This window comes from Euwallacea fornicatus, chromosome 17, assembly GCF_040115645.1.
Source record: "Euwallacea fornicatus isolate EFF26 chromosome 17, ASM4011564v1, whole genome shotgun sequence".
NCBI lineage: Eukaryota > Metazoa > Arthropoda > Insecta > Coleoptera > Curculionidae > Euwallacea > Euwallacea fornicatus.
The window spans coordinates 1,289,563-1,303,532 of NC_089557.1; the positions used below are offsets into that span (position 1 = coordinate 1,289,563).

General features: G+C 39.6%; 2 protein-coding genes and 1 non-coding gene across 3 annotated transcripts; 2 read left to right on the forward strand and 1 right to left on the reverse strand.

Annotated features, from left to right (window-relative positions):
- The first annotated feature begins 494 nt into the window (after positions 1-494).
- Positions 495-2,881, forward strand: LOC136344718 (protein FAM98B). Its single transcript, XM_066292430.1, has 8 exons — positions 495-693; positions 805-1,010; positions 1,075-1,229; positions 1,293-1,583; positions 1,637-1,837; positions 1,922-2,102; positions 2,160-2,494; positions 2,547-2,881. The coding sequence occupies exons 1-8, from the start codon at positions 647-649 to the stop codon at positions 2,676-2,678; spliced, it is 1,548 nt and encodes a 515-aa protein (XP_066148527.1). The 5' UTR covers positions 495-646; the 3' UTR covers positions 2,679-2,881.
- Positions 2,882-4,367: 1,486 nt separating this feature from the next.
- Positions 4,368-13,967, forward strand: LOC136344761 (small subunit processome component 20 homolog). The gene is made up of 13 exons (XM_066292496.1): positions 4,368-4,573; positions 4,726-5,346; positions 5,497-6,660; positions 6,722-7,317; positions 7,368-7,553; positions 7,611-10,137; positions 10,195-10,385; positions 10,768-11,023; positions 11,128-11,727; positions 11,783-11,953; positions 12,006-12,398; positions 12,535-12,717; positions 12,771-13,967. The coding sequence occupies exons 1-13, from the start codon at positions 4,529-4,531 to the stop codon at positions 13,863-13,865; spliced, it is 8,028 nt and encodes a 2,675-aa protein (XP_066148593.1). The 5' UTR covers positions 4,368-4,528; the 3' UTR covers positions 13,866-13,967.
- On the reverse strand, positions 10,468-10,539 carry TRNAC-GCA (transfer RNA cysteine (anticodon GCA)). The gene has a single exon. It is a non-coding gene; the product is annotated as a tRNA-Cys (tRNA).
- Positions 13,968-13,970: the final 3 nt, after the last annotated feature.

Below are 13,970 nucleotides of genomic sequence, written 5' to 3' on the forward strand. Positions count from 1 at the left end.
ATATAACGTGACGCCATCTATATATCGTATAGTCAAGTTATCCTCATCTCATACAGAAATCTATAATCTTATATGCATTATATGACATATCACTGGCGCCACCAGAGACATTTAAAATTTCTTGATCAAAGTTGAACGAGAGCTTTTATACTGATTATTTGCATGTTATTGTTTTTCTAATAGTTTGTATTAATTATCCAATTTTGACGATTAACCAAGATTCGAATTTTTTACTACATTTTTCTTGATGGTTTGTGGTATTGAATGATAAATGTTGTGGAATTTTGATAACAAAAATTGTCCAAAATATCAGAAGCTACTATCAATTTTTCAGCTATTATTTATGAATGATGTACAAAAATTTAAGGTTTTTTTATTGAACTGTTTAATTTGATTCTCTGGTTCTTTGTGACGTCATAACAGGAACACAGTCATTGAAAACATGGCTATGCTGTATTGATCCCTTCTCCTTCTGTCAAGTAACCATTTGTCAAAAAAAATGATAAACGTAAATTGAAGCTTTCAATACTTATATTTGTCGATTTAATTTGTTAATAAGTTCTTAAATAATAAAAATTTACATTATTTGGATCCATTTATAGGAGCTTCAACCGTTTCCCTTTTTACGACATCTTCGCCAGTAAAAATGGCTTCTCTGGAAGATAAAATTTTAAGAGGGTTAAAGGACATTGGGTAAACAGTTTTTTTTTAGATCTTTTCATGCAATTTCCATTGAAATCTGAATAGTTTTACTCTAGTACAACTTAAGATATGATCTACCAGTATAACTTTCACAAATTACAGCTACAATGGACATTTGCTTAAATTGTCTGAACTTCAATCTGCCACGGAAATTGGACAAAAAGGAAAAGATTTCACAGAACTGGTTCAATTTTTAACCAAAGAACTTAGGACTTTACTTAATCTAGATGAGCAAGTAAATGTCGTGACATCTCCTGGAGATGCAGTGGCATTTGTTATGGAGATTACATCATTTTTAAAGGAATTAAGTACGAATTTTTGTTAAACATACTAGTAGTAGGTATTTGTTTGAACACTAAACTTCTTTTACAGGTTGTCCATATAAAGCTTTAACTCAAGGATTAGTATCAGAAAGGCTTCAGAAGTATTCTGAGCGTCTTTTATTATTAGATTATTTAATTACTGAGCTGATTGTAGCTCGGATTTTGCATGATAAAAAGCCAGAGAAGAAAATTGAACTTAAGCTGGTGAGTGTTTAAAGTACCACTTGAAGAATTACAAAAAATTTACCTTTTTTGTCCATTCCACAGCGAGAGAGTCCTGAGGGGGCTGATATGCGTCAAATCCTTCAAACATTACGTTTCCCCAAACCTCCAGCCAACATAACCATAAAGCAACTTTTTGACAAAATAGATACTACATTGTCCTTGGTTTTAAAGAAAACTGGAACTGATTTAGTGGGAGAGGGAATTTTTAATGAGGTTTTGTCAGTTAAGCAATGTGAAACATTGAAAGGGGTGCAAAATGACTTGGATAATGAATATAAGATTAGAAGGGAGATGATACTCACTAGGCTTGATGTCACTATTCAGTCTTTCCAGGTATGTTTAACTTGTTCTTATGTATTCTCTTGTGTAGTAATGTGGAGCTTTAGTGGTCAGATAAAACCAAAGGCAAGGAGCATCTATTTGAGAAGATTTATTCTGAGAAGAGGAAATTGTTGCATGCAGATCCAGATGTGGACATGTCTGATTTGATTGCTGCTCGTACGGAGTTGGCAATTATTGAAAAAACTAGCAATGCTGCAGTGAGGAAAAATACCAAGACTCCTATTAATAAAGTCATTATTGGGCAGGTAGGTTATTACTCTCTTCAGTCTCAAAATTCATGTTTATTTACTGGGTTATCAAGTGAGATAAAAAATAAGTTTCCTTGTTAGGTCCCAGACCGAGGAGGTCGCAGTTGGGAACAGGCACCTCCACCACCAGAAATGCCTTCCTGGCAGCAGAATCGGGCTGGGGGACCTACTACTGGTACTCAGAGGGGTCGCGGAGATTTTAGCAATCGTGGTGGTTTTGGAGGACGCGGAGGGCGAGGCAATGATCGCACTCGCAATGAGAGTATGTTTTTTTTTTCATTTTATTTCCCTCTTCAGATTTCAAGCTCCAATGGTTTAGGTGGCAATTACCAAGGGAGGAATTCTGGCAACTATCAGGAGTCCGAAAGTAGTCGCAGTTACTCGGGTCAAGGTAGAGAAGACTACGGCCAAAAACGTTATTCTGGAAGTAGTCAGTATGATAGTCGCGGTTCGTACGATAGCCGTTACAGTAACAGTTACTACGACAATCGCGGCGGTACCAGTTCTTATGATGTTGGCACCAGTTCTTACGACGGTGGTAACAGTTCTTACGAGAATCGGACCTATAGCTACAATCGACGCGACAGCGGTGGTTACAGCGGCCCTTCTCACTACCAGCAAAACAAACGTCCTAAAACTTACGACAACTTTCAGGTAATTTTTACACTTTAAACCCTCAAAAATTAAGTTTTTTTCGTGTATTCAGGCCAGTAAAAGTACGTACGCTGATCAGTACGTGCAAGAGAGTCAACACAACCAGCAATATCAAAGAGGAGGGCGTGGGTTTTATCACAGAGGAAGGTCCAATTATAACAGAGGAGGGAGTCGCTATAGATAAGAACCAATTTTAACGGAGATATACAATTTCCTATGGCTGTAAATGAACTCCTCTATACTGGCTTTTAGGCCATATGAAAGAATTTGCTTATTTATTATTAGATTATAGATAATTTTCTAAGTTATTTGTCTATATCGTTACATTCTGTATTGTCAAGCCAAGTAAGTTGGAATAAATTCGAAAATCGTTATAAACGTTTCCAATTCAGTGTTTTATTAATTTTTTTTTCTATGGTTGTTCCTTCCTTCCTGAGCCGGCTTTTAACAAACCAATATCGTGTATACATACAGTAGAATTTTCCTACAAATTTAACATCTTGTATCAAGGATGCAGAAGTGCGAGGTCTACATGCCAATTTAATCCTAACGAAAAATAATATCAGATTATCAAAAGCTAAATATACCTTTTCGCACTTCTGCTTTCCTGATACGAGATGTTAAATTTTTAGTAAAATGTCTGAAACGGGTCTTCGAAAAACCAGTGGCGTCCATGACAATTTAGCACTAAAAAAATTAAGTGAAAATCAAGTTCCGATTTCAGTGAGATTGGGTTCCGCAGTAAGCGTATGATATGGCTTTGATATGCCGCGGTCAAAACTTGAATCGAATAACTTCAATTTTTTGGTTCAAAATACCATGACATTCTTTGGTAATATGGTGCATAATAACCAACTTTGTGGCATTCTCTATTTCTTCAGAAATAAGATTAAAAACGAACGTATTTTTTAACTTGTAGCTATTTAAAATTCTATATAAGTAAGCAAATAAAAGTTAAAATTTGAAGCCTCCTGGTTTTGAATTTCGATGAGATTTTGGTCTGCTGAACTGCTCAAAACTAGAACACTTTCAGTGTCAATGTCTTGGATGCAAATTACCCACGTTTCTAGTAAGTATAAATTCACGGTTTCACATGTATGAACCTCCAATGGGGTTTCAGAGTTGCTAGTATTAGTTACAATAGATAATGAAAATTTATGTATGGTATTCAGTGGTTCTAAAAATATAATAAAAATTAAAAAAGTTGATTTCAGGTACTTGTATTCCTGGCGTTATTAACAGAAATTAGCGGATACATTTCAGTTAAGAACTATCCAGTGGTGGCACGTTCGGATACTCTGCATAATCTTGAAGGGGTGTGGAAAATCAAAACACAATGGAAATTCCAATGGTTGAAACAATGGCACGAAAAAAAGGTATTAGATGACGTCATTTATAGCGAAATTGCTTCATTCGATAAATATAGGTTTCCATACCTGTATGGAAAAAGGTATGGACTCCCGTGGAAATCAAAGAGTGGGTGCCATTTCCCAACGCCCTACGCCAATAGAGCCAATTTTAGGAAGCATCACTATGTATAATTGGACCCTATATAACATTTTAAAGCTGCTCAATAGCAGCAGCAGGAAGGAACCTTAAGTCGCCGCGTGAAATGAGGTATTATTGTACTTCGATATTGTAATTATAATTATTATATTTATTTATTTATTTATTTATATTAAAAAAGAATTACAAAGAATTTCGTCGTGAGTTTTCTTGATTGAGTAAAAAGTTGAAGACTCTTTCTGACGTCATAACAAAGTAATAAAATTAGAGGGAGCTATGACAAGCTTCTAGCTTTTTCCTACCTTATAGCTGAGACAGAGATATAGTCGAGCTTTATTTATCCGGAAACTGACAGTGACAGATAACGTTCACGAATGTCAATAGCACGTGCTAAATGATAGAGTTATGTTGTTTCGAGAATAACCGAAAACTTTTGTATTTTTCGCAAAGAAGAATGTGAAAATTGTTGATTTAAACTTTAAGTTAAACCCGACATTAATTAAATAGAGTCACATTATAATTGTCATCATGAAGAATAAATCTTCAAAGCATAAAGATGCCAACACATTCAAGGTAAGCTTACTTTTAAGTCATGTAAATACCGCATAACGCATCAAAAATCATTAATTTTTGCGATTCGAGGATCTATATTTCAATTTCACTACAAATACAATACAAATTCTCCACGTCCATTCATAAATCTAATACTAAATACAATTTTCTAGTTCATTCCATTCGCTGACAGAATATCCAACATTGATATAGACATTTTCCACAAAGTCAGACATGAATATGAAGATCAAGCTGAGGAAGGTGAAAGCTATTTTTATCAGTCCATTCAAAAATGGAATATCCTTAATCTGACGGAGGGATATGGCCGTTTTAAACGAGAAATTAAGGCACAGAGCCTCATCACTCTACCTCAAGTTTTATTAGAGAAGGACCGAATTGTTGAAGTGCTGCTAAATTATTTGAAAGAGAAGAATCCTTTGTATTTGCAGCCAATACTAGATATTGTCATAGCTGTAGCCCAGGATTTGCAAAAACAGTTTTATCCCCACTACCAGCAATTTCTTAAAGTAATCATAGACCTTCTGAACACAAAAGACACTGATCAGCTTGAATGGGCTTTTGCCAGTTTGGCACATTTATTTAAAATCCTATGGAGGCCTATGATCAAAGACATAAATGAAGTGTTCACATCCTTACTGCCATTGTTGTCAGATTCAAGGCCTGAGTATATAAGAGCTTTTGCTGCTGAGAGCTTTGCATTCGTTGCCAGGAAAGTTAAAGATAAAGGTGCCTTTTTGAGCCTTCTGCTTAAAGCTGTACATAAAAATGAAGATGTGAGTAGAGTGTGGTGTGAGTTTTTCAACTGAGTGTCTCAAAATTGCAGAAAAATATTAAATTGTCATTTTCAATTTTGGGGTACTTCAGTTCACAAAACTAAGAAAAATTTTTCTTACTTATCTTCTAAATTTATTTATATATTTTAGGGAAAATCTGGCTGTGGTACATTACTATTTCAAGTAATAAATGGGGTTGATGGTCAGTTCCACAACTGCTCTGAACAATTCCTGCCATTTTACTTTGAATTCCTTTATAAAAACCCACATTTTCAATGCACATTTTTCGAAATTTTTGAGCACATTATTGCCAACATCGTCGCTCACATTCATCCGAAAAAGGTTCAGCCCTTTTGGAATATTTTAATACACAACTTAAACAACTTGCCCACTGATGAAGCCATCAATTTGGAGCTCACTTTGAAGCTAATGGGTCAGATGGTGGAATACAAGCATGGAAAACTGGTGCAGGACTCCATGCCTTTGGTTCAGCAAGTTGTGAAGTTACTGTCAGTCGAGATTTTACCTGAAAGTGTTGTGATAATTTTGATTCAAATTGGAGTGTCAGTATTGCTGTCAAAAACAATTAGGTTGCCACAAGAACAAGCCTCTCAGTTAATACGTAAAATTATGTCTTTGAATGATAAGAAACATATTCTATACTTTGTTGACCATATTCACCAATGCTCCTTGTTTGAGACTTTAATTTTACCCTCCTTTCTCAGAAAATGCGTCACTTATGGCTTGGATAAGGACTGCATTTACACTCTCACAAAGTTACTTCTTGCAAAAAGACCTCTGTGCACCTCTGGGATCAATTTACCTCAGTGGAATAAATACCCAATTGATTTCAAAGACTACCGCCAAGAGATATTTGACAAATTGTCTGAATTCCTTGAAGATTCAAAAGATTCTAACAGTGATTTATATTTCTGCGCATTGATAATTTCTCCTCATGTAGAGCTAATAGCAATTCAAAAGGATACATTCGTGCAAAAGCAGCGCAAAACCCTAATTTCGCTGTTGGAAACTTTACGGAACTCAGAGGATGATTTCCTGATTAAAAGGCGACTGTTTTGGGTCAATAAGGTGATTGAAAGTTTAATTCACCTGGAGGGAAGAACAACTTTAGAGGAGCTGTTTCCTGAAATCTTCGAGACGCTTCTAAAATATGCTTCTAATGTCGAGCATTTGTGTGCGCTTAAATCTCTAAGTTTAATGTTTGGATGCTTGAGTCAAGCTGTGACAAAGATAGACATATTGACGAGCTTTAATAGCGCGTGCGAGAGAAATTTCAGCAGTCCATACCATCAGGTAAGTTTAAATTACACCTAATTTCGTTAGTGACTGTTTCGTTTCTATTCTTGCATTTCAGATGCGTCTCGAGACCTCCTACATATACTCTCAATTTGAACAATTACCTGACTTCGAATTAAAACACTCCAGCAACCCTGAAGTGCCCACCCAACCCTTCAAAGTCTTCTCCCTCATCCACCAAGTTGAGACCATTGAACCATTAGTGCACACCTATAGAGACCAACTCCAACGTTTGGAAAAGCTTAGCTTTGACAAGCCCCAAATGATCATGTGCTACCAGACGGTCTTCAAGCTAATTCCTTTGCGCTATTTGTGTGGAGTTCTCTATATGAATTTCAAGCTGTTATGGGAACCCGTGTGTAAAATTATTGAAACCCACGCTCATGGGATGGAGGTCAATGTTTTCTGGAGTATTTTTGGAGAACAACTAAAGCATGTGGTGCATAGAATTAAAGACACTCCTGATGTTACGATCCATGCAATTGAAAGTGGTTTTGAGGTTCTAAATGATGCTTTTGAGCAATCCCAGAAGATGAAAGACAAGCCGGATTTTATCAACTATAGGCAACTACTCTGGAAGGCTTTAGGGATGTTTGCCGATGTGGCCGAGGCTAAGACTAGGGACATATCCCAGCTGTTTTTAAGCTTTGTTGAGTGAGTGAGTTTTTCAGCTCTAATATGATATACAGGAGATTTTTTTATAGGGAGGAATATACCAATACGAATGCTGAGATGGCTACAATATGTAACATTAAAGTGTTTGAAAATGGTGGGGAAGCAACTATCCAGAAAGTTCCTGAAAGCCCAGAGGAAGATATTGAGGAACAGGCAGATGGGGATGCAATCGAAGATGTTAAAGTGGGGAAGATTGGTAGAAAAGCGATGATCAAGTAAGTTTTTTAAGCTGGTTTCTTAGTAATAATCTTACTCTTTTATACAATTTCCAGGACTTTCCTCAACAAGCTGGCGGTCTTCTCTCAATTCAAAAGCCCAAAATCCATGTACCGTGAACCGGAACTTTGCCGTCTCTACTTCGACCTATTAAAACACAAAAATGCCGAGATACAAAAATCAGCCTTGGACTGCTTGATGACCTACAAATTTGCATACCTCCTGCCCTATAAAGGCCATTTGTACGACTTGGTAAACGACAAGAACTTTAAGCACGTCATCAGCAACTTCCGCATAGACAAGGAGACTACACAAGTTCAGGTTGATCACAGGGAGAGTTTAATTCCTGTTATTTTGCAAATAGTGTTCAGCAAGATGAGCAGTAAAACGGGTTTGAGGACCGGGGGCAAGGCCTCGGGTCAGAACAGACGCAATTTGGTTTTGCGGTTTTTGGCCGGGTGTGACGAGCCAGAAATGCTGACGTTCGTGCAGAAGAGCTTCTCAATTTACTCAAGATATCTGCAAGATAATGAGTGGGATTTAGTCACAAACGTAGCTGGGAGTGTTGATTTGGAGAAGTGTTTAGCTCCGAAAAAGCTGCTTAGTACTGTAAACTTGCTCAACGTTATCTTAGATCAATTTGGGGGTCTCATGGGAGACCAACTGCTGACCTATTTGCTGAAAATCCTTTTGATAGTGGGAGCTCTAGTGAGCGGCATTATGAACCAACTATCCAAAATTCACTCAGGCTATTTATCCATCCTCCGCATCGTCCGAACCGCCTCTATCAAAACCCTTGAAAGGTTTTTCCAGCAGTTTGACCAATACCCCTGGAGTGGAACTCAAATTGACGCAATTTTCGACACTTTCATCTGGCCCTATTTGGGCAAACTTACCATAGAAGGTATCCACAGTCCAACCGCTCTTCTGCGGCTCTTTAGGCAGTGGAGCTCAAACCCCCGCTTCTTCAAATTGCTGGTCAAGTATCAAAAAGATAATAAAGAGCACTACATATTGCCCCAAATTTTTGAACTGCTCACAAACTCCAAGAGCCACATTTCGGTCGTGAATGTTATCTACGAGATGGTCGAGTGTTTGCTGAAGTACGAGGCCTCGGAAGAGGAGCTTAAATTAGAAATTAAAGTCAACAATGTGCTGGAATTAACCGAGAATTTGCTGGCGAGGTGCAAAATTAACGAAAGGTTAAATTACGGAAGCTGCATTTTGCTGCCTCACGTTCCAAAAGTTCTGGAGAAAATCAAACAGAAGCTCGAGGGCAGAAGCAAAAGCTTGAATAAAACGGAGCTGTTTATTTTATGCCGGATATCAGAGTTGGTATGGGAGGCCTCGATTAGCGATTGCGTTCTCAGTCTCTTGGTCCCCGTGGTGTTGAAGCGAAGCACTGCAGATGAAGAGGTGGTCAAGCAATTACTGGCCACCGTGTACAATTTACTGCAAAACGTCGAAAACCCCTCTGCGCACTTGAGAAGCTTGACTCCTCTGTTTGGAGATGTAGCTCATGCCTCATGCAGAAAAATCCTGTTGAACATTCTGAGTTACATTGCCGAAAAGAGCAAGTCAAAGGAGCTTTTGCACGTGTCAGAAGTGATTGGAGAATTGAACGCTTTTGATACCAAGTGGCTGGACAAGCCCGACTTCGAGAGACGCCATCAGGCCTTTAAGAACATCCAGAATTTAACTCAGTTGGATGTCTCCTGCGGAGCTCTGCTCGTTTTTAATTTGTTTTACGCAATGAAAACCGAGAAGGACCTGGCTTTAAGAGACAACTCCTCTCACGCATTACGCTCAGTATGTACCTCACTTTTATTGACCACAACTTCAAAAGATCTGGATTACTTGCTGAACAACTGCATTTTCTCCTTGATCAAAACCGGCCTGAAAACCCATAACAACCAGGAGTTCCGCAACGAATGTATTTCCCTGCTGGGCCATTTGGCCAGGGAGTGTCCCGGGGCGCACTTCGCCCTCAGAGATCTCAACAAACTGACGAATAAAGCCGACTTAGAGGTGGATTTCTTTGAAAATTTGACCCATCTGCAGATGCATAGACACGCCAGGGCAATGAACAAGTTTGGCCAGGTCATGAGTGAGGAGACTCAAGGGCTGAACCCGAAAACAGTGACGCAGTTCTTGTTGCCTTTGGCCACCTACTATTTATGTACAGAAAAGTTCAGTGGCAAGAATGCAGTGGTAGACGGGGCTATCGATATGGTGGGAGTGATTTGTAAGATAGTGCCGTGGCACCAGTACGAGGGGGTGTTGAAGTATACCCTGTCAAAGCTGCGTTACAAGACCGAGTTTCAAAAGCAGCTGGTGCGATTGGTCGTAGTGGTATTGGACGGATTTCATTTCGATTTACGAAAAGGAACTGTTGAGGAAGTTCCAGATGCAGTTGAAGAAAACACGGAGGAAATGGAAGAAGAACCCCATATCGACGACTTAATCAATCAGGAGTTAGATGAGGAACCTGAAGACGATGTCGAATGTGAGACAGTGAAGATAGTGGACAAAGTTTCGGTGCTATGTAAATCCACTGCTACCCGGGTTATAAACACGATTCAAGTGAGTTTTTGCGTCATGGTCCGCTCTTAAAAATAGCTATTTACCTCCGTTATTCAGGGCGTTTTGTTACCGCAATTACACAGGTCCTTAGCCCAGTTCACCAGTTACGATTCCTCGCACAAGTTGAACAGAAAAAACACGGGATACGAACGCGAAGAGGAGGATTTATTGCGAGTGCCCATTTCTTTGGCTGTGGTCAAGCTGTTGCAGAGGTTGCCTAAAGCTGTACTGGACTTCAATTTACCTAAGTAAGTTCGCTTAACATCAGCCGTACGGAGAGGTAAGAACTGACGGCAGAGGTTTTAATGCTGTGACAGCAAAAAAATAGCGAGGGGGCACCCGGGTTTGAACCGGGGACCTCTCGATCTGCAGTCGAATGCTCTACCACTGAGCTATACCCCCACATATTTTTTAAACGATCCTCACCGTTGACAATGTACCTACACTACAATTAAACAAACTGAATCGCCCACCACTTAGACAATACAAATATCGCAGGTCAATGCTTCGCTTTATATTATTAAGAGAGATTACAACGTTGCATTTGTGTATTTATTTTACAATTCAATGAAAGATAAGCAGCGAAAACGAGGAAATTCCCGTTTTCTAACGACATCTCTCCTTTTCTAGAGTTTTCCTGAAGTTGTGTACTTTCCTGAAATCTCACCTGGAATCCGTGCGAAGAGTCGCCCGGGAAACTCTTCAGAAAATCATGCAAACCTTAGGTCCTAAGTACTTGGGCATGTTATTGGGAGAAATTTCTCCGTTGATGAGTAGAGGTTTCCAAGTGCACGTGCTCGTGTTCACCGTCCATGGAGTGCTCAGCTCGCTGAAAGGGGCGTATGAACCTAAGGACGTCGACAATGTTTTGCTGACTGTTCTTAATGTAAGTAAATTTGATGCTGCATTTTCTTATAGTTCGTCGGGCTTGATTTGATCGATATCAGTAAAGAATTGTCCAAAAATATAATTAAATCCATTTTTTTCCAGCTCTGTACCGCCGATTTATTTGGCATCCTCTCCGAGGAAAAGGAAGTAGTAAAAATCACCGTCAAAACCTCCGAAGCCCGGTCCACCAAAAGCTACAGCACGCTTCAAATTCTTGCTCAGCACATAACGGAAAAATGTCTGATGGACATCATTCTCCCTATTAAAAAGATCCTGGAAACCAGTCACTCCTTTAAGACCGTGCAGAGGTCTCAGGACGCTTTGAAACACATCGCTTTAGGCCTCGTGGACAACACTTTCATTTCGGCGCAATCTCTATTGAAATTTGCCTATGGCACTGCTTCCCAAAAAGTTTCCGAGCTTTTGCCGGCAAAAAAGAAGGAGCAAAAGACTCAGCAGCAGCAAAATCCGATCAAAGAAGACTGCTTTATCATTCCCAAAGTGCCTGGAAACAGAACTGCCTATAGAGAATTGAACGTTAAAATTTCTTCAAACACAAACGCGCACGTTATCGTCGAATTTGGACTTCGCTTGTGCTTCCTTATGTTGAAAAGGGAGAAAATCAAAGATGAGGAGTGCCGGTCGTTTATTGACCCCTTTGTGGCGGTCTTTAAAAAGTGTTTGAAATCTAAGCATGTGAAGGTTTGACCTTGGTGCACAGGCAATTTAGCTATTTACTATACGTGGTTGTTTTCAGCTATGTTCGCTGACTTTGCAGTGCCTTCAATGGGTGATGAAATATGATATTCCTGCGATGCAACAAAACATAAAAGGTATCACCAAAGAAATGTTTTCGATACTTCACAAATATGCCGCTGCGGGGTTAAGCAAAGGAGATAATTTCGATTTGGTTGTTGCCGCTTTTAAGGTAACATTCCAACGTGGAAATCTCTTAAAAATACAACAGTTGTCTGTTGCAGAGTATGGCAATTTTAGTAAGGGATGTCCAATACTACACAGTGGATACAAATCAACTAAAAGTACTGCTGCTGTACGTGGAGCAAGACATGCACGATTACGATCGACAAGCAACAGCTTTCAGTCTCCTGAAAGCGATCATCACTCGCAAACTCATCGTCCCGGAGATTCACGATGTGATTAGCAAAGTTGCGGAATTGAGCGTCGTTTCAGAGTTGAGTCACGTCAGAGCTCAGGCTAGATCGGTCTTTTATCAATTCGCGATGGAATATCCGCTGGGAAACACATTGGAGAAACATTTGAGCTTCTTTATTTCTCAGATGAGCTATGAGATGCAGTATGGGCGAGAGTCGGCTGTGGAAACGTTACATTCGTTGGTTAATTCGTTTCCTGTGGTAAAGTATTTTATATCGAAGTTTTTGTTTCTTCTTGACTAAATGGTGGATGCACCCTGCAACTACAAACCTTGTTGAAATCTCTTTTAAGTGAAATTGGTGGATGATATTCAAAGGTGTCTTATGTTTGTTTTAGCCGGTTTTGAAGAAAAATAGCTCCACCCTGCTTGTTACCCTGGGAGCTCGATTGATTAACGACGATGTCCCCGAATTAAGGAAAATGATAGCCGAATGCATTTCTTCGATGCTTTTACGTCTCTCCAAACCTGACCGAGATCCTCTGTTTGAAATTATCACGTTGTGGCTCAAGGACAAAGAAGTAAATAGCGGTACAAACAAAATAATTTTCACTAAAAGAAATTTCGATTTCAGTTAAGTCACCGTCGTCTAGGAGCTCAGTTGTGCGGCCTCCTCGTCATCGTAGAAAAGGAAGAATTTGACAGTCGCTTAAACACAATCGTTCCTATAATACTCAAACAGTTCGGACTCACGAGCGAAATCGCCGGCAAATTCGTAAAAATCAACAAAAACGATAATACCACTGAGGAGCTGCAACGTCTCAAAGACCATCACCACTTCCAAGTTTTGCAGCTCATCCTGAAAATCTGCTCGAACTGTCCGGCATTCCTGAAAAAGAACGATGCAATCGAAAACTTGGCCTATCATTGTCAGACTTTGCTTGCGCATCCCCATGACTGGGTGCGACTTTCTGCAACCCACTTTCTAGGTTTCGTGCTCTCCTCTATGGACGCAAACAAACTTGCAACGCTGCTCGCAGAAGACCAATCAGAGCCGGGTTACTTGAAACTAGATCCTGAAAGTTGCATCAAAAGTCTCACACTAGACTTGTGCGATCAATTACAGCCGGGAGTGAAAAGCGATTTAGCCGAGCAAGTGATCAAAAACTTAGTTTTCATAGCACGCGTTTTAAGTAAAATACCCAACTGCGAGAGCAAGAAGATCAATTTGTTGTGGCTTTGCAAGCGAATGCGCAAAGTCGTCAATTCAGAAGTGATCGAGAACAGCTCGAGTCCAGTGCTGCGCACGGAAGTCTTCAAATGGATCGCTGGTGTGGTCACCGCCTTAGATTTGGAAGTATGCAAAGCGGTGTTGCATCATTTATTAGCGCCTCTAGTGCGAGAAATGATCACTACCGAGGAGAAGAACGCGCCCTTGCGGCAACTGGCGAAAGAGGTCTCTCATCACGTGAAGAGGAAGATCGGCATGGAGGAGTACACGAAAACGTTACAGAGACTGCAGCAGAACTTGACGGTGAAGCGAGCGGATCGGAAGAGGGAGCGAACGCAATTGGCCGTCACCGACCCGGAGGTTTACGCTAAGAAGAAGATTAAAATTCACCAGAAGAAGAAGGTGGCTAAAAAGCGAAAAGTGGAGGAGCTAAGGGGAAAGAAGATATTTAAAAGGAGGAAAGTGGTAGATTTAGAGGACAATTCTGAGGTTATGTGATTGTTGTTGAGCAACTAAACTTAAACCAATGTGATAATTTATGTTTTTGGTTTTTTTGTTAATAAATGTTTTTTAATTATCAATAAAGAAAATTTGTTTCATTTT

Excerpts from the sequence above, each read along its gene's own strand:
- LOC136344761 (XM_066292496.1), top strand. The coding sequence starts at position 4,529 with ATGAAGAATAAATCTTCAAAGCATAAAGATGCCAACACATTCAAG. Across the intron at positions 11,024-11,127 it reads TTTTGCTGACTGTTCTTAAT|CTCTGTACCGCCGATTTATT; the intron begins GTAAGTAAATTT and ends ATTTTTTTCCAG. Across the intron at positions 11,954-12,005 it reads TGGTTGTTGCCGCTTTTAAG|AGTATGGCAATTTTAGTAAG; the intron begins GTAACATTCCAA and ends TGTCTGTTGCAG.
- LOC136344718 (XM_066292430.1), top strand. The coding sequence starts at position 647 with ATGGCTTCTCTGGAAGATAAAATTTTAAGAGGGTTAAAGGACATTGG. Across the intron at positions 694-804 it reads AGAGGGTTAAAGGACATTGG|CTACAATGGACATTTGCTTA; the intron begins GTAAACAGTTTT and ends CACAAATTACAG. Across the intron at positions 1,230-1,292 it reads AGAAAATTGAACTTAAGCTG|CGAGAGAGTCCTGAGGGGGC; the intron begins GTGAGTGTTTAA and ends TCCATTCCACAG.